The sequence below is a fragment of the Dermatophagoides pteronyssinus genome, unplaced genomic scaffold, assembly GCF_027571235.1.
Source record: "Dermatophagoides pteronyssinus isolate colony J.1.1.1.1 unplaced genomic scaffold, Derpt_VIB-CSIC_2022.12 sq0014, whole genome shotgun sequence".
NCBI classification, from domain to species: Eukaryota; Metazoa; Arthropoda; class Arachnida; order Sarcoptiformes; family Pyroglyphidae; genus Dermatophagoides; species Dermatophagoides pteronyssinus.
Genome location: NW_027461538.1, coordinates 178,354 through 203,826, shown reverse-complemented (window position 1 = coordinate 203,826; position 25,473 = coordinate 178,354). Strand labels below are relative to the sequence as shown.

The 25,473-nt window shown below is 27.8% G+C and overlaps 4 protein-coding genes and 1 long non-coding RNA gene across 9 annotated transcripts; 1 reads left to right on the top strand and 4 right to left on the bottom strand.

The window, feature by feature from the left end:
• Positions 1 to 166: 166 nt before the first annotated feature.
• LOC113798479 (uncharacterized) lies at positions 167 to 14,496 on the bottom strand. 4 transcript variants are annotated; one of them, XM_075821948.1, is made up of 9 exons: positions 14,088 to 14,496; positions 7,784 to 8,657; positions 7,087 to 7,721; positions 2,759 to 2,952; positions 2,478 to 2,673; positions 1,027 to 1,147; positions 660 to 895; positions 366 to 599; positions 167 to 284 (listed from the first exon to the last, which is right to left on the bottom strand). In XM_075821948.1, exons 3-9 carry the CDS (start codon positions 7,259 to 7,261, stop codon positions 175 to 177), a joined length of 1,266 nt encoding a protein of 421 aa, XP_075678063.1. In that variant the 5' UTR covers positions 7,262 to 7,721; positions 7,784 to 8,657; positions 14,088 to 14,496; the 3' UTR covers positions 167 to 174. The 4 variants fall into 4 exon arrangements, with proteins under 4 accessions (XP_075678063.1, XP_075678066.1, XP_075678065.1 ...); XM_075821951.1 differs by lacking the exons at positions 7,087 to 7,721; positions 7,784 to 8,657 and having other exon boundaries at positions 14,088 to 14,492; XM_075821950.1 differs by lacking the exons at positions 7,087 to 7,721; positions 7,784 to 8,657; positions 14,088 to 14,496 and adding an exon at positions 4,586 to 4,831.
• On the top strand, positions 10,792 to 12,525 carry LOC142645530 (uncharacterized). Its single transcript, XR_012846650.1, has 4 exons — positions 10,792 to 11,098; positions 11,158 to 11,530; positions 11,708 to 12,084; positions 12,158 to 12,525. It is a non-coding gene; the product is annotated as an uncharacterized LOC142645530 (long non-coding RNA).
• Positions 14,497 to 18,580: 4,084 nt separating the features above from the next.
• LOC113788800 (uncharacterized) lies at positions 18,581 to 19,541 on the bottom strand. The gene is made up of 2 exons (XM_027338255.2): positions 19,251 to 19,541; positions 18,581 to 19,192 (listed from the first exon to the last, which is right to left on the bottom strand). Exons 1-2 carry the CDS (start codon positions 19,438 to 19,440, stop codon positions 18,747 to 18,749), a joined length of 636 nt encoding a protein of 211 aa, XP_027194056.2. The 5' UTR covers positions 19,441 to 19,541; the 3' UTR covers positions 18,581 to 18,746.
• A 1,201-nt stretch (positions 19,542 to 20,742) lies between these two features.
• LOC113788801 (uncharacterized) lies at positions 20,743 to 22,126 on the bottom strand. Its single transcript, XM_075821930.1, has 2 exons — positions 21,941 to 22,126; positions 20,743 to 21,856 (listed from the first exon to the last, which is right to left on the bottom strand). Exons 1-2 carry the CDS (start codon positions 22,035 to 22,037, stop codon positions 20,799 to 20,801), a joined length of 1,155 nt encoding a protein of 384 aa, XP_075678045.1. The 5' UTR covers positions 22,038 to 22,126; the 3' UTR covers positions 20,743 to 20,798.
• Positions 22,127 to 24,589: 2,463 nt separating this feature from the next.
• On the bottom strand, positions 24,590 to 25,457 carry LOC113788805 (transmembrane protein 14C). Of its 2 annotated transcripts, XM_075822022.1 has the most exons (4): positions 25,352 to 25,442; positions 25,215 to 25,267; positions 24,975 to 25,154; positions 24,590 to 24,921 (listed from the first exon to the last, which is right to left on the bottom strand). In XM_075822022.1, exons 2-4 carry the CDS (start codon positions 25,216 to 25,218, stop codon positions 24,776 to 24,778), a joined length of 330 nt encoding a protein of 109 aa, XP_075678137.1. In that variant the 5' UTR covers positions 25,219 to 25,267; positions 25,352 to 25,442; the 3' UTR covers positions 24,590 to 24,775. The 2 variants fall into 2 exon arrangements, with proteins under 2 accessions (XP_075678137.1, XP_027194063.1); XM_027338262.2 differs by having other exon boundaries at positions 24,975 to 25,267; positions 25,352 to 25,457.
• Positions 25,458 to 25,473: the final 16 nt, after the last annotated feature.

Here is a 25,473-nt window from a genome sequence, read left to right as displayed (position 1 = left end):
AAAAAATTTTAATCAGAAAAAATTGAGATGAAATACCCAAAGGAGATTAAAAGATTAATCCAATCAAAGATCCGTTTTAAAGTGATGACAAAGAAAAAAATAACTTTTTTTTTATTTTCTTTATTTCTCAACAACAAAAAAAGATTTATCAATTTTATACAAAATATATATTTTTCAACAATTTATTTTGGCTAAAAATAACAGAATATTTAACAATAATAATAATAAATTACAATTAAATTTGGCAAAAACATTTGGTAGATTTGATTTTGAATCGTTTTTTACTTCAATCAGGAAGAAAGGAAAAAAAATAAAATAAAATTTAAAAAAATTTTCAACATTTGAATAATACAATAATGACTTACATAAATTTTCAGTCATTTGACAATAAGGCATTGGTAAACGAAGTTGATTATATGTACGTAAATCAGCAACCGGTTGTGACATAAGATTAATTGGATCAGGTATCCATGTACCATTACGACAAATTAATACTGATGGTCCCATTAAATTAAAACCATCATGACAACTATAATTAACACGACTATTTTCACGTGGTGTTTGCCAACATGTTTTTTCACCAATCAATTGTTTGGTTCCTATTTCATTTAATTTAATGATGAAAAAATTGTTTAAAATTTCAAACCAAAAAAACTAACCATTATTGATTGATGGTGGTTGATCAACACAACCAGCATCACCAAATAGTTTATAATTAATACCCATACGCCATGATGTCATCAAAACTAATAAATGACAATGAAATGAAAGTTTCCCAGGATATTGTGTAAAATTTTCAGCCAAATAACGTCGTTGTATAGCAATTTCATATGTACCATTTGGTAAACGTTCAATCATATCGAATGTTTCACCAGCAAAATATTGATCAGTCAAACTATAGTGATGATATAGAAAAATCAAAATAATAATAAATCACAATTCAACAATCAAATAAACAAAACAGGAAGGACCATCAATAAGTGGATTGATCATTCAAGTTTAAGTAACAATAATAATAATACATACTCATTATGAATACTACAAGCTGGTGATGGTTTTGGATACATTCCAATACAATGAAAACTAATCTCTTCAACACAATTGACCATATCGGTTTTGGTTTTCCAATTTGAATCTTTACAAGCATCTTCCGTTTTGTTTTGTTTTATTGATATTGATTGGGGAGAGAAAGAGAAAACAGAAAAATGAATAAATGAAAAAAAAGAAAAAGAAATGGAGCGAGAAATTGGAATCAAACAACAGCAACAACGATAACGAAAATTTTTGTCTTTGAAATATCAAGAATTTGTCTCTATGTTTGGTCCAGAGGCATTTTTTACTAATGGTTATTGGTGGGGCAAAAACAAACGAAAACGGAAAAAAGTTTGCCTTTGGATGTTCGAAAGAAATCAAAAAAGAAAGAAGAATATTGTCTGTTTGTCTGTTATTTAAAGATGATTATTATGATGATGTTGAAAGAATGAAATAAAATTGTTGTAGACGTAAGCGAAATACGAATTTTTCACCATTTTATAGTCTTGAAAGTTTTTTTTTGCCAAAACGACAAAAAATCGAAGAAAATATGCTTTTTGGAAAAAACTTTGTACGATTGTGAAAGAGAGACAGAGAGAAGAAAATATTAAATTTAAAGAATCGAATAAAGAATTTACGAAGAAAAAAAACTGGACAAAAAATTTTTACTAAATTGAATGAATTGAAGAAGAAAAGTATAAAGTTTATCAAACAAACAGCAACGAGAGAGATAACAAAAAAAACATGTAAAAGCATGTTTTTTTCATCTAAAACTCAATCATAAATCAAATATTTGAAAAGAAAGAAAAAAATATTTGATCAAAAACATTGTCAGAATTTCATTTCTTCATCATCCACTCTCAGACCAAACCGATCAATTCATGATGATGATCAACCGACCAATCAAACAAAAAAAAACATTCGTGATCGTGTATGATGAATATAAATCCCTTGTCATTCCGAATATAATATGTTTCGGATCTGGATCAAATTTCATTCTTTTCTGTCCTGAACATTACATTTGTGACATATGCAAAACAATGAATGAATGAAATTATTCATATCATCATCATCATGAGAATGACAAAGAGAATAAAAAATTAAAGATGGAAAAAATTAATCTAATCTAATGAATCTTCTTTTAAATATTGAATGAAATGTAAATGAATGGAGAAAACCAAAAATGTAATAACATTTTGGTTTTCGGTTTGTTGTTTGTTTGTTGATGTTTGACAAGATGAATCATGTTTCATGTGAAAATGATATGACAAACAACAACAATAACAACAGCGAAAAAAATTCCTGATTGTTGTCAGTTTTGTTTTTCCTGTTTGCTGTTGTTGTTGAATAATGATCGTTGTTGTTGTTGTTGTTGTCTTGATTCCATAGATTTTTGTGTATAGAAAAATGCAATTTTTTCAGTTGTTTTTTGACATTATAATTACCAACAATAACAATCATTTGTGCAGAATTTTCCGATTCATTATATTCGGTTATAACACGACAAGAATATTGACCAGCAAAATTTAAATCAATATTAAATAATGTAACAGTGTTGAGTAGATCTTTTGTATTATAATCAACATGATTACGAAATAATGATAATGCTATTGGACGTTTGTTTGGTGTTGAGAAAAATACCTGGTTTTATTGAAAAAGAAAAGAAAAGGGAAAAATTTTGATATTTATTCTCGGAATTTCAGAAAATTTGAACCGAATCACTTACCTCATGACCATCTTTTTTCCAATTAACAGCCAATACTCTTTCATATGATTTTGTAAACATATAATGACAGGATAATTGTACACTTTCACCAGCAATCACATAATCAGTACGTCCACTTTTTATTGACATGATATGTACTTCGGTTACTGTTATTGTCCAAATTGTTTTGATTAGACAAAATATTAATAGTATTCCTATGGATAGAAAAATAAAGGAAAAAAATAGCAAAACAAAATGAATGAAAAGAAAACATCAAACATTCGGATAAAAATGAAAAAAACATATGATGATGATCATATCAATACCAAACCAAACCAAAGAAAAATAGGAATTTGATTCTGAAAAAAAAAACAAAACAGACATGGATATAATGGATGTGTCTGTGTGTGTGTGATATATATCTTGGTGGTGCTGGTTTTTTCTTTTTGGATGAAATGAAAAATTTGGACCGAGAAAAACAAAATCACTTAGATTGAATTATTATGCCAGTTTGTTTGGGTCCACAAACATTCTTGATATTTTTTTGTGGGAATTTCTTGTTGTTGTTGTTTTCCTATCTCATTTGGTGAAACAATTTTTTGTTGTTGTTGTTGGTGAATTTGGTCTAATCAAGTTAATATATTTTGTAAATCGAATGTTTGTGTTTCATTGGGTTCCATTGATTGTTTGGACAAACCAGAAAAAGAAATGCCCGAGAAAACAGAAAACCTATACTGCTAAAACAAAAACAAAAAAAAGTTTGCGCCAATGAATTTGTCAAATCGATCAATGCGATTCTCTTTTGGTCATTTTCTTGGTTTTTATAAACATATAATACATTTGATAATGAGACCCACAAACAAACCAGAAAAAACAGCAACAACAAAAAATATGAGAATCGAAAATATTTTTTCAAACAAATCAACAAATTCTTCTTCTTCTTCCCATTTAATCATGTTCATTTGATTGGAAAACCAAAAAAACAAAAAAACAAAAACATTATCCACCGAAACACAGACAGACAAAAATTACAACAAAAACAGAACAAATATGGATTCTTTTTTTAGTTTTTTGTTGTCTTTGTATCGATGAAAGATGTTTTCTTCTATGTGGTTTTTGTTTGTTGTTGTTTACAATCATCATTATGATGATAAAAAAAACCAAAATGTTTTTGTTTTATCCGAATTTATTGAACAGTTTGGGATCGGTCAAGAAGACAAACACGAAAAAAATTAAATTAAAAGATCACATTCTAATCGCAAACAGAAAGGAGGATTATTTCTGGTCTATTTTGGTTATTTTCAAATCCTGTGTATGTTTGATACAACAAAAGAAAAAGTCTTTTCAACAGAATTGACACAGGATGCATATAAATTTCATTCATTTAAAATGAATAGAAAATTATAATGGAAACAAAAATTATAAATTAAATTCTTATAATCATTTTTTTGTTTTTTTTCAATTGATGAAACATAATAGAATCAAACAGAATGAAATGAGATGTGAGTGTGTGTGTATGCGGGTATTTTGCTATGCATAATTTATTTTTCATTTCATTCAATTTTTTCCTGTTTGCTTGCCTGCCTGCCTGCATGTCTTGATACCATTATCATCTTGTCATTATCATCGCATATATCACATCACATTTGAGATGAGATGATACTTATCTTTGGTTGTTTCCGTTGTGATAGTTTTTTTTTTTGTTCTGTTTTTGGTTTGGTTGAATGAATATTCGTTTTTCAATGAAAAAAATTAAAAATGTTTTTTTTTCTTTCTTATTGTTCTCGACTGTTATAATGGGAAAATTTTCTTTCCGAAATAGAAAATTATGGAAAAAGGGGTACACACCATTAAGGCAAAAACCGTTAAAGACAAAACAAAAAATTAGGTCAGTCAATTTCGAAGAGTTCGATAGTAAACAACAACAAAAAAGAATCGATATTGAATGAATAATGATAAGTCGATTTTTGTTGGCATCTTGGGATTATTATTTATTTTTATTATTTTCTGTTTCATCGTTTTCTTTTCATTGAAACATGACCAAATTATCGACGAATCGAAACGGTAAGAAATGGCTTTTTGTTGTTGTTGTTTCTGGATCAAGAAAAAAATCTCGAAAAAAGAAAAAATCATATTAATCATATTACATACAACCACGCACACACACATTGAGTAAAAGTAATGTTTTTCTTTATCAATAATTTTATCTTTTCTTTATCAAACTTTAGCTTAGTTTTTGCTTTATAGATTTGACCAAATGATGACTAAATGATGATGAAAAGCTGACTATACAAACGTACACACAAACACACACATCACATCACATGATCACATAAAAGATTTTTAATAATTTATCATCATCATGAATTGGAAGGAAGAGAGAAAGGGGCAGAAGCAAAACAATTCTGCTATAATTATATATTAATCATTTTATGGGATCCACATGAGAGAAAGAGATACATGTGTGTTCCTGGATCAAAATAGTCTAAATTGAAGCAGAAAAAGGGAAAATTCATGAAAAACCGAAATAGTTTTTACTCTTTTTAAAAAAAACAGATAAAAATGAAATGAAAGAATTTGTAAACATAATTTAAAATTTCTAATTAGAGAAACATTTACAGAAAGAGAGATCTGTTAATTGTGTGTTTATGTGTGTCGAAATGGAAACAATTTTGATTGATCATTTTAAATGTTTTCAGTTTGGTTCTGTAATAATAATAATAAAAAAAGGTTAGAATAATGATGAAGGAGATTAGATCATTTTTTCTATTTTAACCATACATGTCGTCAGTTGGAATCAGTTGTAGATAATAATAACAAAATTATATACAATTAATCATATGTAGAGCTTGTAAAAAAAATATAGGCCAGTTTCTCTACAATTTTCGGGTTTCTATTTTTATTTTATTATCATTTTCGTTTTTCGTTTTTCATTTTCATTTGCCACAAATAATTAATTTAAACATCCAACATATAACAACAACAACAACAAGACCATAGGGACATCAAATTATTTCTGCAGAATGTGTGTATGTGCGTGTGTGCATCATAGATACCGATTGAGAGAATTATATTTAAAAAGAAGAATTTTTTTTTTTTTTTTTTGGTTGTAAATTTAGAACCATCATCATCATTTATTTAAATGTTAATCTATACAACAACAAACAAAAAATGTCTTTAGGGTAGATATAGTTTTTTGGTGAAAATTTTTTTTTATCATTTTTCCAGGCTTTAAAAAAGCATTTCATTTCTAAAAATCATTGTTCGTTCATCGATAGATCCGAAAGTTCAGATCTTCATTTTCATTCGATGTAATGTCTATATTCGATAATAACAAACAGAAACAGAACAAGAATTGAAAATGGAAACATTTTGTTTGTCGTTTTGTTTTTTGCTTCCATTAGCCAGAAACAAAAGCAAAAACAAAAGCAAAACAATAAATATAATTAACATTCAATTAAAATGAAATTTTCTTTTAGTTTCATTGTCATATATTGACATAAATGGAATAAATTTTTCGTAAAAGTTCAATTGTGTGTGTGTATGGTACTTCAATCTGTTTTTCAATCTTTGATTTTGAATTTGATGTTTGTTTGTGTTTCAGAAAATAAAGATAGCGAGACTAATGACAATTAGAAATGAAACCAAATTAAATCGTAAATTGTATTCTTTTGTCGTTGTCGTTGTCGTTGATGTTGATGTTTTTTTTGAAACAAAAACAAAATTAAATGAACCAAAAAAAACCGAAAAGCCTGGGGAAAAAAATACAATCGAAAAATCAAAACAACATATATTCTTTGTCATTATCATTAACAATAACAACAACTACATTATCTCATCATGACATAAATTAACAAAGATAACAACAACAAGGCAATGACAACAACAAGAATTTTTTCAAAACAACAATTCTTGTATTCGATACCCATTATAGAGAATGATTTTTTTCATTATTTTCATTTCCATTTCTCTTTTCGTTTCGTTTCTTCTATTATTTTGAATTTAAAAATCGATTCACCAAAAATTCATTCAACAACAACAAAAAAGAAAATATGATAAAAATGTATTCAACCATTAACACAATACACACACACACACACACCATACACAATAAACATCTATAGATATTGATTTGAAAATCGATTTTCTTTCTTTTCTATCTTCTCGATCTTTCACTTTCTCAATCTCACTCTCTTTATATCCGTATACACACACACCCAGAGACACAAAACCAAAACAACCGGAAAAATATGACTATATACACACACATAACTGTATTTTCTTTCAAACGTTTCTTTCAAAAATTCGTAAAAAGTGTAAGAAAGAAAAAAAATTGTGGAAAATCTTACCTAATATTATCACCAAATTGAAATTGTTATTCTTTGACACATTATTATTATTATATAATGCTAGTTTTTGTTGTTGTTGTCGATTGACCAAAATTTTCAATTCAATACAATTGATGATATCATTATCATCGATAATAATAGATTTTTGTTGTTGTTGTTGGATTTTAGCTGTCATTGTTGTTTGGTATATTTTTTTTTTGTTGATATTGTCGAATTCAATCTGATAATAAATTTATTATCATCATCAACATCATCATTACTGCAGTTACTACTGTTATCGTCATTAATTTTCAATGATAATATTGATGATGTGGCCACCACCATAAATAAAAAAAAATTCAATCGATTTTCTAATAATTATTATTATTCTGATGATGATTGTTTGGCGTTTTCGATTGTATAATAGTGTTGATGTGTGGTGTTAATGATGATGAAAATCAAGGCACATGATGATGAAAAATTATGTCCGTTTTTATTTCTGTGTGATTAAATCGATATCCGATTGATTGATTTTGTTTTTTCAGGAATAAATTAAATCGATCAAATCGATAATCGATGATTGGATTATAATCTATTGAATTGATCAAGGCCACTGATTGTGATTTGAAGAAAAAAAATTTGATTGATTGTGGATGCTAGCAGAAAAAATATTTTTGGAAGAAAATTAAAAACAAAAATAATAAACTGACCAACTGACCAACACAACCAATTTAAAAGATTGAAATTTGATCTTAGGGATAATGATCTTGATTTGATTGAATTATAATGATGATGAGCATAATCAATGATAAATGGCAATATTGAAATTCAAGTTGAAATCAAAACGAATATGAACACAATTCTGGAAACCAGAAAACCAAAATCGGAAGAAATGGGCAGTTTTTTTTGTGGCAGTAATCATTTAGTAATGCCATTAATGATGATTATTTTGTTTATTTATTTAGATCTGGTATTTGATTACGACGACGACAATGCTGAATAACATTACATGGTTGATATTTTGTTTGGTTAATGTAAATTAAATTGATTCCATGTTTCAAAATATTGTTGGTGATGAACACAAATGATTATTTTACATTGATATCTGTGAATCGTGATTTCCGTTCATTATCGATGGTTTTTTGGTTGTGAATAATGAATGAATACACAAAAATGGTAGCATTTTTCGGTGGCTATTTTAACACAAACACACCCAAATGGGAAACAAACAAAAAAAATAGTGGCGAGAAAATGTCGATCAAAGTTTAATCATTTTTTGATTCAAGAAATTCCATTTTTCATGCTTTTTGGATTGATTCACACACCGAAACACCCACGCAAACTGACCATACGTTTTTCATGTGTGGATGTAGCATATGTGTGCGATTGAAGAAAGAAAAAAAAACATTACCAAAAGACAGTGATGATGATGATAGAATGTGTTTTGGAAATGACCATGATGATTCCCATTTTTCTATTTTACACAACACACACACAGATTATTATTATTATTAATGTTCATCATATTCTTGGTTTCCGTTGGTTGGTTGTTCAATTTAATGATGCTATTTTTTTTTTTTTTTTTTTGTTGGCTAGATGGATTTGAATTGGGCGAAAACAGAAAAACAAAACAAAAAAAATGAATTAGAAAAGAAAACTTTCGAAAATAATGGTGAAAGCATCGCTTTTTCTTTTTAAGAAAAGATTATATAATTCGTCAAAGAAAGAAGAAATTCTCTGATTATCATCATTACATGCAGGAAACCCGTAAAGACAACAACAACAAGATTTTAGAAGAAAAAAACTTGATGAAATGGCAAAACAAGATGATTTGACCAATTTTCAGTTGTTGTTGTTAATTTAATTTGTTGTTGTTGATGATGATAATTACAAAAGACAGAATTTAGAAAAAATCTCGAAACTTTGGTTTTTTCTACTTGGTTTGGCTTGGTCTTGAATACAGTTCCAAAGAAAAAAAGTTTCCAAAATACTTTTGGAAAAGTTTCTAATGGAAAAAAAAGTTGAAAAACTTGAAAATAAGATCTTGTTGCGAGCAAGAACGATGCTTAACACGAATAATTTGAATTTTAAAATGTCGTCGACTTGTGAATCCAGAAAAAACAAAAACAAAAAAACTTGGAAAAAACGAATACTGCAAATAACACATGTTATTTGTTTTTCCTGGTTTAGTTTGTCTCGCCATTTGCACGTGCTGCTACAACCAACCAACCAACGAAAAAAAAGAAAAACCATAATAGCCATTCCCCGAGTAACAAATTATGGACTTTCCCGTGGACATATGTAAATTGTATGAAAGCAACGAAAAAGAAAAGTAATTTATGATTATTATTAGTGTTTGGAAACATACAAATCAGACTACGGGGTATGATTCCTGGAAAAAAACGAAAGAGAAAAAGAAAAAATCTGGTCAGGTCGACCAAAAAACCCAAATAAATTAACATCCAACAGCGAAGAAGAAGAAGAAGACATTTTCATTATGACAATTTCTAATTGAAAACAAAAAACTAACTAGGTGTAACTGCAGCATTACTGTAGCAATAGAATCCAGGAATCAAAGAAAGTTGATTCAATTTGATCATTCATTTGCTAACCCAAAACATTGGTTGGCCACTCACACACACCTTATTATCATCATCAAATACACCCATGTTTTAATGGAAATATTTAATGATAATGATCGACGAATCCAAATTTTTTTTTTTGCAAATAGCTATCAACCAGAAACCAGAAAAAAACCTTGAGGATAATAAATAACCTCCGCTCTCTTTCTCCTTTGCAAATTTCGTTTGTCGTTTTTTTTTCACAAATATTTACGGTACATTAAATAAATGTCCAGATTTGAAAAATTAAAAACGCCAACAAAAAAGGCTTTGTTCTGGTTTGGTATGGCGGTTGATCATCACCACAACCGATGACATATGTGAATGGATCGATGAATTGACCTTTTTTATTTCGGTTGTTATTCTCCCCATAAACAAACAAATCTGTCTGGAAAAAAATATTTATTCAGATTCAGATATGGTAGATAGGGTAAATAAATTTTCAGAATATGAAATATAATGGACAGCTATAATCCTTTTGAATTAGAGTTAGTGGAAAAAAATGTAAAGAATTTTTTGGTTTTAAAAGAAAAATTTTTCTTACTTCACATTAATGATGATCTGTTTTTTTTTTTGTTTCAAATATATATTTTTTTCATTACCAATCTAATTCCCTGGTGATTTTCACTTTAAAATTTCTTCTTTTTTTCCGGAAAAATGAAATGTGAAAATGAAGATGAAGAACGAAAAAAAAGTTGAAAATAATAAAAAAGAATTGATATCATTTCTTGAAACGGAATGGAAAAATAATAATAAAAATAAACGGAAACCATTTCCCAGAGAGTACCAAGAGAATCAAGCTTTACTAACCAAACAAACAATGAAAAAAAAGATGGTTTTCCCGTTGATGATGATGGTGATGAAGATGATGATGAAAATGTTGCCGGTTCACAGTTTTATGATGAAATTTTTTTTTGGATGTATTGAATATAAAACAAACAAAACAAAACAATATTGATTTTGAACCAAAAAAAAAAAATTTATTTATTTTTTTCGCTTGAAACTTTGACGAAATTCGTGGATTTTTTTTCCCGTTGAAAAAAAAACAACAAAACTGGTAATGATAATAGTTATTTGGAAATTGAGTATCATCACTGGTCTATATTGACAATAGAGACAAAATTCTATCGAAATAGTCATACTATTTTATTCGATTTTTTTGGTTTGTTGTTTTCAACATTGATAATTTCATTGATGAAAGAAAAAAAAATAGTGGCAAAAGGAAAAAGAAAACGAAAATTCTGTTGAATTCGTATTGTCACTTTGGGTAAAAACGCGGAAAAATTTATTGATTTTGTTAAATTTTTCCAATGAAAAAAACCAACAGAAGAAAACAATTTAAAAGTTCAAGAAAGCTTGAGAACATTTCAGAAAAAAAAGGTATTCTTCTTTTTCATCTTTTTCGCTAAAAGGTATGACAAGAAAATGTTTTCCTAATAAATTCTACTCATCACGTCTGTTTTTTGCTAAGCTAATTTGGACATTTTTTCCCCAGAAAAAAATTGACGTTACCATCATCATCATCGGATCGTAATTTATGGCCACAATATCACTAAAGAAATCTTGAATTAAGATGATAATTTTAACATTTTCTGATATTAATAATAGAAAAAAAATATGAAAACAGCAAAAATGTTTTATTCGTGACTTGACTTTAATATGTTTTTTTTGACACTATTTTTTTCATGTTTTTTTGAGTATACAAAATTCACAAATAACGACAATAAAATTCGAATGTTTAAAAATTTCTTCCCCTATTTCCGAGGTCGATGTGTGTGTGGAAATAGTGTTGAAAAATTCTGATGAAAATGTTCGAATTGTAAAGATAAGAGAAGTCAAAAAAAGTAAGTTTCAATTTCAAATCAAACAACAACAATAACAGAATATTCTATGTGCTTGAAAAAAATTCTTGATTTCTTTTTTTATTTATTCGACAGAAAAAAAAAGAAGAAAAAGAAAATATTTCCATTTCAAACATGATATTTATATATAAAAAAAAATAAATGTTGTTTTTGTTCCAGTGAATAGGATTTTCGAGAGAAAGAGCGAAAAAATAACTTGTTTCGCCCACACGTTTCAAAAATAAAAAAGCAATTTTCAATCTACAATGAAAATAGGTAAGTCAACAAATATATACAATCATCCTCAACAAACAAACAAACAAACAAACAACTAAACAATCGAAAGTATATAACCAAAAATAATGAAAATGAATATAACAAGAGACTTTTCATCTTCTTTTTCAACTGATATTCTGTACACAAAAAAATAAAAAAATAAATTATTAAACATTCAATCATTGTCGGCAAACGGTTAGTGAGAAAAACAAAATGTTTAAATTCTTTGTGTGTGTGGAGAAGAATTTACAGAACGAATCGAAAAGAATTTCACAGTAAAAGTAAGTTGAAATCTTTTGACACAACCAGAAATTGACATTTTCGATTTTGTTTTTGTTTTTTTCTTTTATTTAGAAAATTCCGGTAATGACATCTGAATGAATGAATGTAGAAAAAAAACCGATCAAATCGGAAGAGAAAGCCGGTAAAGAAACGAAAAATCTAAAAAAAAATTTCATTTGGATGATGATCAATAATTTATATAGGCAATTGATTGAAAAAAAAAATTTGTTTCAATGTTTCTCGTTGTTTCATCATCATCATCATTATTCGATCATCCAGAATGATAATAACAAGCACACTACTACAGGACCACAGTGTCATACACGAAGAATTTTTTTTTTTCGTTTCACAAAACAAGAATTTCGGCTTGAAAAAAAATCCCTTGTTCATGTTGTTGTTGTTGTTGTTGATTTTTTCATTCTTTAATGGAAATCTTTTGTCAAAACACAAAAACAGACAGAGAAAATTGAAAAAAAAGAAAGAGAAAGAAAAATTTTAAAGATTCATTCAACCTGAAGACAACAAGATCATCATTAAAATTTGATCAAAACAACAAGAAATTCATAGAAAAAAAAATGTGTTTTTGTTTTGTTTTGCCTGAAACGAGAATGGATCAATTTTTTTCTGTTCAGCAATTTGTAAAAAAATTGAAAATTATGAAAAAATATATCGATGAAAACACATAGTGTCAAAACACACATTATACACAGTAGTGAACTTTGCCAGACAAATTAATTTATTCTCTCGAAAAAAAAGATAAAACATTTTTTCAAAATGATTTTCACTTTATAAACATGTATAGAGAGACAGTATGATTGTCAGTATGATTGGAAGCGAAAAAAACTTTGACATTTTTTATATAACAATCATTTTTTTTTTTTTTTGCTTGTCTCGTCTATCCACAGAATTTTTTTGTTTTTTTTGGTTTTTGGGTTTTTCTGGGTATGATTTTCATTCGACATTAATAAATGAATGAATGAAAAAAATACATATACTGACAACGAACGACAGACTGTCAATGGCTGATATAATTTGAAAATCACGAATACACCGATCAAATGAAAATGAAAAACTTTTACGTAAATTGATGAGCATCAATTTTTTTCGAAACTAAAGAATTTTTGTTGGTTGGTTGGTTGGTTGGTTGGCTGTTTGGTATTGTGAACTTTCGAAAAAATTTCTCATCATGACAAACAACAACAACAACGTAAATGATCATCAGTAGGCGTAATGAGCAAAAAAGTAAATTAGTTTGTTGTTTTTGGGGCCGGACACTGACACAATGATGAAGATGATCTTTTCATAATGAAAAAACATTAGCCTAGCCTAGTTAGTTAGTTAGTTGGTTGATGAAAAATACGAATCAACAAACGATGATGATTTGTGTAAATTTCAAATGAATTTTTGTTTTTTTGATTTTTTGTTTTGATTTTTTTTTGTCTCTTGGATGTTTACAAAGTTCAATTCAATCAAATTACAAAGTATTTTTGGAATTGATTTTTTCCATCCCCCAACAAAAAAAAAAACAACGACATTGATGATGACAAAAGCAAACAAATAATGAAAAAGCCAGAATTCAAAACAAAATTTCTTATTCGGTTCATTTCGCCCAGTATTGTTGTTTTGGTTTTTTATCATCAATTCTGTTGTTTTCTGGGCAAATGTGAAATGTACCAGAAACAAAAAAAAACACTGAATTGCGATATTGGAAAAAAATTGAAAAACTTTTAACTTTTTTTTTATTCTCTCAATTTGTTGCAATAAACGCAAAAAAAAACCAATTTGAAAAATATTTGCGAAAAAAAAACAAAGTGTAAAAAAACATCGTTGTTGTTGTTGTCGATCGAATTAATCATGCCTGAAATTATTTTATTATTGGATTTTTTTCTCCGAAAAACGAAAAAAAACTTCATAAGATATGTGAAGAACGATGGAAACAAAAAAAAAAAGTTTGAATATCAAAGTAATCCAAATATAGATTGTTTTTTTTCTTGATACTTACCCTTGTTACTTTTGTTTGAATGGAAGGATTTGAAGTGGTTCCTGTAACCAAAAACAAAAACAAAAAAACTGAACAGAAAAACAAAACAACTTCAAAAAATTGATGAGGATGATGTTCAAATGCTTGAATTCTACTATGTGTGTAAGGAAGAAGAAGAAAAAAAAATTGATGAACTGACCAAACGATAATCGACCAAACAAACAAACAAACAAACAAGAAGAATGCATTTGCATTTGACATCACAAAAGACACAAGAAACAGAAGAAACTTCATAAACACCCAACACACAGAAGAAAAAAAATGATAAAGTTATGTTTTGTTTTGTTGTGTGTGTGTGTTTTGATGTCAGAGATTGAAATCGATTGGTTTGGTTTTCCTATGGACTGATTCTTTGTTTCATTTCATTTTCAATCTCGTTCTGTTTTCTGTTTTCTTTTTTCTTTTTGTATACGTTAAAAAATAATATCCAAGACGACATTTTTACAGTCAATTTTCGATTCTTGTTTGTGATTCTATTGATAGAATTGTTGTTGATTGTAAAGTTGTTTGTATAGAATCGAAATAACAAGTGTGGAAAATGACTGTAGAATTCTTCTTCTTCTATTATTAATATCATCATCAAAGGAAGTGGTAAATTCTTTGGTTGAACTTTTATATAGAATCTTTTTTGTTTTCTATAGAGAGAGAAGGATTCTATTTTTGTTTGTGTGTTGCGACATTATTGAAGTTAACGACGAATGATGATGACAATGACGATAATTGACACATGCGTTATTTGATATTTTATTCCAAAGAAAAATTCTGTATTAAAAAATTCCATTGAAAAACCATAATTATGAAAATATAAAATTGTACTGAAAGCTGCATTGAAATGCTTGAAATGTTAAATACGGATTAAAACCCAAAATATTACAATGTTTTCAACAAAAAACAAAACAAAGAAATTATCGATTATGTTAACGAAAAGGAATGTTTTCATTCACCAGATTTTGTTTTGTTGTTTTGGGTATGAAAAAATTCCATCTGTTTTTTTTGCCTTGTGTTGGAAACGCATTTTGACATTTTTCTACTAAAATCTTCTTTATGAATCGATCAATTAATTAATTAATTGATGAAGAAGAACCAATTTAAAGACAGACAAGTTTCTTATTTTGGTTGTTTAGTCCATGCCATTCATAAATCGATTATCCAAAGATGATCAACGATTCAACACTTAATAATTATATAGGATTTTTTGTTTGCTCATTTTTGTTTCCAACGAAAAAAATATTTATAAAATAATCATACAAATCGCTAATGCGAAAGTGAAAATAAAAAAAAAATAGAGAATCAGGCAGACACAGACACAGAGAATAAGAAAAACTTTTTCGTTGCCGATCGATTTCAATTCCTATGTATTCAAAAAAACTTGGCTTTACAAAGTAGAAAAATAGTAATTCTACATTCGGAAATTTCTTTCCGGACTTTATTCTCTCTTTTGTTATGTTTCTTCTCTTCTTTCTTTCTATTATTGTCAAATTGTATGATGTTTTTTTCTTTCAAATGATTATTATTCTGCATATACTTTTTTTTCATTGAATCGAATGTTTTCGGTTCACATTCTTCAGATGATTATTATTATTATTTTTGCAGCAGTTTTTCTTTGCTTATTTCCGTTGCTTACATATGAAAAAAAAAGATGGAAAGAAAGATTGAAAGATGGATGGATGGATGGATGGTTAATAATAATCAAAATAATAATAATAATCATAATCATGGAATTTGTCAGAATCTGTAATAATAAGTAAATAACGATGATTATTATTATTTATAATTATAATTAGCATTATCATCATCAAAAAAAAGTATTGATCTAATCAAAAATCAACAAAAAAAAATTGATGATTAATCAATATTGCAATGAAGGAAAATGGTAATGATTTTCGGCAACAAAAAATGAATGAACGGCGAGGAAACATATTTTTTAATAAGTAAGTTTTCTTCGTTTACTGAACTAAATTAAAATGAAAAAAAAACGAAATATCAAAAACACACACACACACATAAGGTGAATAATAAGGAGAATATAAGAAAAAAATTTGAATCAAATTAAATCACAGAGAAAAGAAAAGTTTCAAGCCAAAACTTGAGTGCAAGAGAATTACATTTTCTTTATTAGGAATTTTTTGTTTATTTTATGAATTGAGAATGTTTGGTGTGTAATGTGATTTGATTTTATCTCAAAGAAATAATGATGATGGTGATTCGGTGTTGATGATAATATTTATCATCATAATGTTGCCATCATTTTTGCTGTAAAATAATATTTATTTATCTTACATAACGATGGTTTTGATGGAGGAAGATGATGAAGATTCTTGTAAATAGAAAAATAATGTTTCATTCATGTTTTGCCGTTTCATAAGAATTCAATTTTAGAAATTGAATTTTCTCTCTCACACTCATTCTGTCTGTCTGTTTCAACATTCAATTCATTTTTCTTAAAACAAAAATAACACACGTCACTTTTTCTTATCACATTTGTTTTATCGGTTTGATTTTTGTTTTTGTTTCAATGTTTTTTTATATTGTCGAAACAAAAAAAGCATATAAACAAAATGATGATCACAAAAAAGAATATTAAATTTTTGGCTTTTTTTTGGCCCAAACATCTATCATCGTGTGTTTTTCGTTTTTTGGCGAAATGGTTTTTTTTGATTTGAAATAACCATAAGAATTTTGATAATCAAAAATAAACAAACAAAACAAAACACAGCAGAACAGAACAAATAACATGAATACTTAATGTTTGAACGTAAGAAAAACTTTTTTTCTAAAACACGAATTGGAAAAAACAAGAATTTTCTTGAAAATATTAAAATCAAAAATCAGAGCAAAAATATCTTTGCAATTATAATTTTTTTTGATTGAAAAGATAAGATAATTTTCATTTCGAACAACATTACCAAAAAAGAAGTTCCATTTCCCTCCCCTTTTGGCTCTGCTTTTCCTCCCTCCTATAATGATCAAAATTCCAAGGAAAAAAAATTTCATAAAATGAATAATGTTCGAATGGAGAGGGGGGTGATTCACCCGGAGAAGAGAGGAGGGAGGAAAAAATGATAACTATTGTGCGTGTGTGTGAGTGTACGGACCATTCTAATGTTGGGTGCCAACAAAAACAAGAAAAAATTGGATCAAAAAAATAATAAAAAGATGCGGAAAAAAACACCGTCAACACAACAACAACAACAAAAAGAAGATTCCAAAGATCCCCGAAAAAAAAGAAGAAAATTTAGTTTTTTTTCAAGATGAAAAATTATCTCCACAACAACAACAACTACCAAAAATATAATAATACATCATCATTGCATTATATTTCGAATGGTAAGAAGTGAACTTTTTTTTAGGTTTCTTTTTCATCTTTTTTTCTTTCTTTCTTTCTTTTAGATGTCCTATGAAACAACAACAACAACAATAAAAAAAACTAAAACGTTCGAAGACAAAATTCACCCGAATAAAACATGTAAACATTATTTTATTAATATCCGCAGAAGAAAAATTGAGCAAAATAAAAATGATTTGCCTTAAACTTAACAACTGTACATTATAAATAAATAATTATTATCACCAATGATGATGATGATTAGATCAAAAATTTGTAACAAAATTTTATTTACAAAAAATGCTTTGAATAAATGATTATTATGAATCCATTGTCCAGGCAATCAAGCTAATCATCATCATCATTATAATCAAGAATTTTTTTTCACATTTAATTTCAACATAAAAATGTTAATGTTTTTTTTTGGCTATCATGGTCATTTGGCTATTAAATCTTATGATGGATGAATGAATGAATGGATAGGTTTAATTTAGCTAATTTTTCTAACCAAGCGGATTTCTAATGTTCATTATTCATTCATACATTTTTCGGATTCTTACATAGATGTTGTTATTGATGATGATGATGATGATGATCTAATTTTATCATCATTTACATTCTCATTATCATTATGTTCACGAAATTCTTTTCTTTTGTTTCAAAACTTATTCTTCTTTTTTTGGGTTCTTTTTCCCTGGAAAATGATGAATATTGAATGTGATGTGTGTGTGATAGTCATATTGAATATTTTGAATATTCAATCAGCATTCTGAACCAGAATAAGCAAACAAGCGAAAAAAAAACTTGATTCTGAACAAAGGAATTCTTCTTATTTGTTGAATATTTTCATTTCATTTCAAGAGAAATGAAATAAAAGAAATTATTCAATGAGAATCATTTTCATTTTCATTTATTTACCTAAGTTGTTGAGCTAAGTTTTCCAGTTGATTCCGGTCGGTCGTTGTTGTTTGCTGAAAATCAATTTTTTTCGTTCACTTAACTTTTTTTTTCATTTTCTTATCGCATCCTGAAGAACAAAAACTAAAAGTAAATTCATCAAAATAGATTTTTATTTTCATTTTGAATAATAATAATAATAAATATACAAAGTATATAAAAGTAATGTCGATAATAATGTAGTTTTTTTTCTCTTATTTTGTTGTTGTCGTTGTTTTTGCGAAATAATGAAAAGACAGAAAATCTGCATACAAAAAGATTCTGTTTAGGAATTTGAAATGTTTCCTGAAATGAATATGCAATATTTTGTCCATCGTTCATCATCGTTGTTTGTTTGATCAAAGTGAAAATCCATACATTAATTCCATCATTTGTCTTTCTTCTTGATCTAATTTTTTCTGTAATTTTCTTAATCGTAAATCTTTTCTTGCCCACCAATTCTGTTGTTGATCATTATCATTATTATTATTATTATCTATCGATTTGGTTGATTCATCATCATCTTGATTATGTTTTTTATCAATTTTTGATTTTGATTCAGAATTTTTCATCATCATCATGTTCAATGAACGTTTCAATAAACGACGTCCTATTATTGAATGTTTGCCTTGATCATCATTATCGATACGTTGTTGTTCAATATCCGATATTGTTATTGGTACACGTTTATTTATGCTTGGTTCAGATTCAATTCGATCATTATCATCTTCAGTATCTTCTTCGGTATTATCAACATTTTCTTCATTTCTCATTGGTGTAATCTCGGTATGATCATAAATTTCTTCTACATTCAATAAGAAATCATTAATCAAACGGAATAAAATCTCATTTGAAAATCTTACCTTGAGGTTTTTTCGTTGTCATTATCTTCATTATATTTTGTTTGGATGGTGGTCGATATATTCCATTTCCTTTGATGTTGCTTCCTTTAACATTATTATTGCTGGCATTAATTTCAATGATTAAAATCATTGAAATTATTATCGATAATATCAGACATCTAAGTTTGAAAATGTTTTGAATCATCATCATTATTGTGAAACTTGGTTAGCTTAGTTAGCTTAGCTACCAAATTTTCAAATTTAAAATGAAATGAATGAATCTTGATCTTTATATAACCAACCAATGAAAGAAGAAAACCCTAAAAATGAAACTGACCCAAAAAAATAATGAAATGAAATGATCTATGTCAAGTTGAAGGTTACAACAATCGAGAGATATTCATTCATCATCAATGGCAAGAAATGAATAACCAAGAGAGAGAGAGAGAAAAAAAACCAAAGAAAAATCCAGAAATTTAAAAATAAAAATGTGATGATGAGATAAAGAAATGTTTTTGAATTATAAAAGATTTACTTACTTTTTTTGGTTTTCATTGTTGTTGTTGTTTTGTTGTTGTTGTTGTTGGTTGGCCAATTATAAATCCATCAAAAAAAAAACCAAGAAGAAAAAACCAAAAAACTGTGGTGAGAAAATAACAACAACAACAAAGATACCAGTTTTGATTTTTCTTTTTCTTTTTTCCATCCATGAACAATGGTGCAACGGGTTTTTCTTTTATTCAATGACGACGACCATCATCATCATCATTGTGTTCATTGACCATATACAGAAGAAGAAAACAAAAAACATTGGACAAAAATAACCACAATAATAAAAAAAAGATTCCATCACACACACACAAAAGTTGATCCACTTGTCATTCATCAACTTCCATTGAATCCAAATCCAATTATTTTTCCCAAAATGAAATGTTGAAATGAAATGAATCTATTTTTATGTTTTGATTTGAAAAAAAATTTCATTTATTTGAATTCAATGTTTGAAATAGAAATAAATTAATCTTGAAAAAGTACAAAGTTTTTTGTTTAGATTCAGACAAGCAAGCAATGAAATGAAGAAAAGTGTTTTATTTTTATCTGATAAGTGTCTGTTGTTGTTGTTTTGGGCTTAAAATTATGAAAATTTTTGCTGAATAAATTAATTAAAAAAGCTCTTGAAAAATTTTTGGTCGTGGGAAAATCTTCTTTAGTTTCAGTAGTTTTTTTTGGCAAGTGTGTGCTTGTTGTCATGATAAAAATGTTTATTCGTAACACGATTCCATTGATTTATTTATCGTTTGTTTGTTGTTTGGTTAATGATTCTATGATGAATAAATAATGAATAAATAAATAGAGTAAATATTTAAAGAAATAAGAAGAAGAATATTCGTGATAAGATTGATGAGATGATTTTCATATGAATTTTTTTTTAAATTCCATTTTTCATAAAATAATTAGAATTGATTTTGAAGAGATGGAGTTCTTTATGGAATTATTTGTATAATTCTGTGTGATGGGGTGGTAGTTCATTCATTGAAAAATTTTCTTCCATATCATCATCATCAATCATTAATAAATAATATTTGGTAATTGTCGCATATTTTGCAAATACAATTGATGCTGTTGTTGTGGTTGCATTCGTGGTACATTCCATGCATTTATGAATGATTGTGGTTGTGGTTGTGGCTGTTGTCGTAATAAAAGATTTTCATATGGTTGTGGAATGATTGATCGTACTGATGGTAATTGTTGTTGTATCATTGGCATTAATAATTCTTGTTGATGATGATGATTATTATCAACATCATTATTATTATTATTATTTTCTTCAACCAATGCCATTGTTGGTGGCATAATTCTTGTTTGTTGTGGTATCTCTTCAATCATCATATTTGACATTGATCGTGAATGTGGAAAATGTATTGTTGATGGTACTAATGGTTGTGGAATATTTCTAGGAGCTAATTTTGGTACAATCATTGATGGTCGTATTGGTTGTTGAACACCTCTCATAATTTGATCTTCTAATGTCAATATATCTGGCCGATAAAATGATGGTCGTTTAACGCCACCTTTTGTTCCACCTTTTGTACCACCTTTAGTTGGTGGTGATGATGTTGTTGTTGTTGTTGGGCGTCCACCTTTTGATGGTGGTGGTTGTGGTCTTCCACCTTTTGATGGTGGTGGCCGTTCTTTTCCACCTTTAGTTGGCTGTTCTTCCTCTTGTTGTTGTTGTTGTTGTTCTTCCTGTTGTTCTTCTTGTTGTTGTTGTTGCTGCTCTTCTTGTTGTTCCTCTTGTTGTTGTTGCTGTTCTTGTTGTTGTTGTTCCTCTTGTTGTTGCTCTTCTTGTTGTTGTTCTTCCTGTTGTTGTTCTTCTTGTTGTTGCTCTTCTTGTTGTTGTTGTTCTTCCTGTTGTTGCTCTTCCTGTTGTTGTTCTTCTTCTTGCTGTTGTTGTTGTACAGGTTCTTCGGTGGTAGTAGTAGTAGTTGTTGTTGTTGTTGAAGGACGTTTTTCTGGTGGTCTTGGACCTTTTACTGGTGGACGTGGTCTATCATCATTACCACCTTTTGTTGGTGGTCGACCACCTTTGCTTGGTGGTGGTGGTACATTTGGATTTCCTTTAGTTCCTGAAAACAAAATTCAATTCAATTCAATTCAATTCATTAATCAATAGAAAACAAAGGAAATCAACAACAAAAAAAATTCCTTACCTGAACTTCCACCTTTTGTTCCACCTTTACTATCACAGCTAACTTCCAATACTAATAGTAAACATAATAAACCAAGTATAATAAGATGAAATTTCATTATAGATTTTTTCAAATGAATTGAATGATGGGAAAAAAATCAAATCAAAGGCAACGACGAACAAAAAATCCACACACACAAACACAAATAAAAAACAAATTTTCAATATTAAATTTCGATTTATATACGAATTCTGATGATGATGATGGGTAAGGCGGTTTTTCTGTTCCTGTCCATTTAACCTTAAACAGCAACAACAAGAACAAGAAAAAAAAACTTGACCGACCAAGTTTTTTTTACCATCATCATGTCAAAGAATTTACCCTTATTCACAATTTTGAACTGGTTTTTTTTGTATCCATTTAATCTCCTGATCAGATGATGATAATGGTGATGATGTTTGTTGTTAAGGTAAGTATAATAATGATAACCAGTTTTTTTTCAAATCTTCTGTTAAATTGTATATTTATTCCAATGATTCTTTAAAAAAGATTGATAACTTGCTTGCTTGCATCGTTTTTTTTTTGTTTTCTATTCAATTGTTTTGTTTTGCACAAATAACTGATTGAAAATGATAATAGGAAAAAAAATTCATGATTTTTAAATTCGTGAAAAGAGGCCAATGAACGTATACATCTGAGATGATGATTACGTTTGGAGTAGTAATGTTTGATCATAAAATTTGTATCATTTTAATTTTGATCTTCAAAAAGTTCAAAGTTCAAATTGCTATAGATTTCGATTTTCTTTTCAATTCGATTGATGAATGGGAAAAAACACGAAGAAGAAGAAGAAAAAACCCAAATCAACATTCATGGATGTTGTTGTTGTTGTCCATCCATTTGGTCAATTTAAAATGAAATTGATTGATGGAGGTTAAAGACCCTTTTTTTCTTCAGTTAATGTTTACGATTCGAATGAATTGAATGATGAAAAAAATCTATTTATCTATTCTTTTTGATCTTTTTGTTGTTGTTGTTACTCATCTTCCTTATGTATTGATCGAAAAAAAATCGATTGATTTGATGTTTTCAACCAAGAAAAAAAGAAAGAAAAAGAAACAAACAATGTTTGTCGTTCCTTGAATTCTTCGTTTTAACAAAGGTAGAAATAGGCAGAAAATTCTTTCAATGCAAAAAAAAAGAAATATTCTCTTTTGAGAAACAACAAAGAATCTTTACAGGAAAAAATCGATTCAATGACTAATAATTATAATTTTCAGGGAAATTTTTTTTCTAATTTAATGAAATTAAATAAGATTCTTGTTTCTGACATTTTTTTCAACAAAAAGAAATTTACATTTTGTAACGAAAGACGACAACCATTTCATGTCATTTCAAATGTTTTTTTCTTTCAAAAGTTTGAAAATTATCTTTTCATTGTTCATCGTTCTATAGTGACAATGAAAGAAACGAATGAATATTATGTGTGTGTTTGGTTTGGTTTGGTTGATGTTCTTGGCCTCTATAGAACAGAGAACAAAAAAAAATCGAATTCTACAGAATTTAAAAATGGAAATACGAAAAAGAAGAAGAATCCATTAAATGTTTCTTTTCATTTTCTTAACTCATTTCGTTTCATTTTTTTTGCACTTCCTTCTATCATTCTGAATGTTTTTAATGGATTTCAATTCCGAAATTCTATTCCATTCGTTTTATTATCATCGTTTTGTTTGACATTATCCTTCCTTTTCGAGAAAATTTGTTTCTCAAATCATTAATGTGTTTGTGTGTAAATTATCCTGTAATTTTATCCAGTTTTTTTTCTTTTCAATTGATTAGAAAAATAATCGCATTTTTTTTCTTTGGTAATTTCATTCAATATTTTTGATGATGATGTTAATTTTTTTCTCTGTTTTGTTCATATTTTTTTCGATATAAATCGATACATCGATATTGATTATGATTGAGAAAAAAAGTTTGCAAAAGTTTTCTTCAAAGCATAAAACTTCGAAAAAGAAATTACCTGTTTAGTGGATTTTTTTTCATCTTCTACTTTTTCATTCGTTGTTGTTGTTTATAATTGCTTTATTATTCCATGGAAAACATCATAATTTTTTCTCCCCCGAAACTGGCCTACTTAAACTTTTTTCATATATAGGGAAAAACAATGATGTTGATGAAAATCTTGGGATTTTTTTTGTTGGATAGCAAAGTTTTCTTTCACATCATCATCATTAATGGATCATTGATTCTCATTAATTCTTACTGTAAATAAATAATTACTTTTAAAAATAATGAATTTTTATGATTATGAAGAGCAACATTTAATGGTTTTCGAAGCAATTGACCATCAAATGCATGCTATTCATTTGATTGGTTGCCGAAAACAAAACAAAAAAAAACCCAACAACCACTAAATCCACCAAATCGGTCACACCAAAGTAAAAAACGGGTTAGAAAGAAGAAGAAGAAAAAACGGTTTTTTTCCAATTTCCTCGAACAAAATAAGATTTTTTTTCGACTTGATTATTATTATGATTCACCCAAAATAATGGAAAAAAACAAGGATGTAATCGAAACATAAATCTTTTTTTTCGGGTGTTTCAATCCTTTTAAACAAAGGTGTTTGCATTTATTGAATGGAAATTTTTATTTTGATTAATCCGGAAATAAAATTCATTTATCTTTATTCAATTTGGAATAAATCAACGATAACGGAAAAAAGATTGGTTTTAACAAAACAAAATTGGAATCTATATTTTGTTTTTTGCTGTTGAGAATTTCAATGTGGAAATCGTGTGTGTTATTTCTGTTGTTTTGTGTTACCAAACATTTTGTTTGTTTTTGTTTTTTTTTTCAAAAATAATTACGATTCGTAATGAAACGAAGACAAAATCGTAACACCATAAATGATGATAATGTAAATACCAAACCAGCTGGCATAAATTTTCCAGTTTTATAAAAACGATATCCCATCAATCCGGCCAAAGCAAGTGAAGTAGCTTTTAGAAACGAAAATAATTATAATTTCATTTTCATATTTGATTCATCATACCTAATAGAAGATGATAATGTCTTGGATTTTCGGATGAAAAATAAGCTCCAATACTTAACACAACACCGAAACCTAATCCGGCCATCAATGATGGAAGACTACCGGCTTTTGCATAGCCAATAATTCCACCAATTGCAACAATACATGCATAACCGATACTTAAAAAATCTGCAGGCATTTCTAAACCAAATAAATTATTAGTTTCAAATGTATCCTTGTCGATGCTGGTACTGTTTTTACTCATTTGATTTGATTTTATTTAATAATTTTTTTTTCTGCAGTAGATTAATTATCTACAATGATGATGATAATAACAATGATGTTTGATTATTAAAAAAAAATATTATCCATAGTAATTTTATCAGTAAAAATTTTACCTTTTATATTTGATTTGATTTTTGTTTTTTTGTTTGTTCATTGAATTTGACAAATTATTTTCGAAGCTCATGTAAACAATCACATAATTGATAACAATAAATTGATTAATGGTTCCATCTAT

Coding starts and splice junctions, on each gene's coding strand:
- LOC113798479 (XM_075821948.1), bottom strand. CDS start 7,261: ATGACAGCTAAAATCCAACAACAACAACAAAAATCTATTATTATCGAT. Junction 1,148..2,477: donor ACAAATGATTGTTATTGTTG/GTAATTATAATG, acceptor ACAAAACGGAAG/ATGCTTGTAAAGATTCAAAT. Junction 600..659: donor ACCACCATCAATCAATAATG/GTTAGTTTTTTT, acceptor TAAATGAAATAG/GAACCAAACAATTGATTGGT.
- LOC113788800 (XM_027338255.2), bottom strand. CDS start 19,440: ATGATGATGATTCAAAACATTTTCAAACTTAGATGTCTGATATTATCG. Junction 19,193..19,250: donor GACAACGAAAAAACCTCAAG/GTAAGATTTTCA, acceptor TATTGAATGTAG/AAGAAATTTATGATCATACC.
- LOC113788801 (XM_075821930.1), bottom strand. CDS start 22,037: ATGAAATTTCATCTTATTATACTTGGTTTATTATGTTTACTATTAGTA. Junction 21,857..21,940: donor AACAAAAGGTGGAAGTTCAG/GTAAGGAATTTT, acceptor TTTTGTTTTCAG/GAACTAAAGGAAATCCAAAT.
- LOC113788805 (XM_027338262.2), bottom strand. CDS start 25,218: ATGAGTAAAAACAGTACCAGCATCGACAAGGATACATTTGAAACTAAT. Junction 24,922..24,974: donor ACATTATCATCTTCTATTAG/GTATGATGAATC, acceptor CGTTTCTAAAAG/CTACTTCACTTGCTTTGGCC.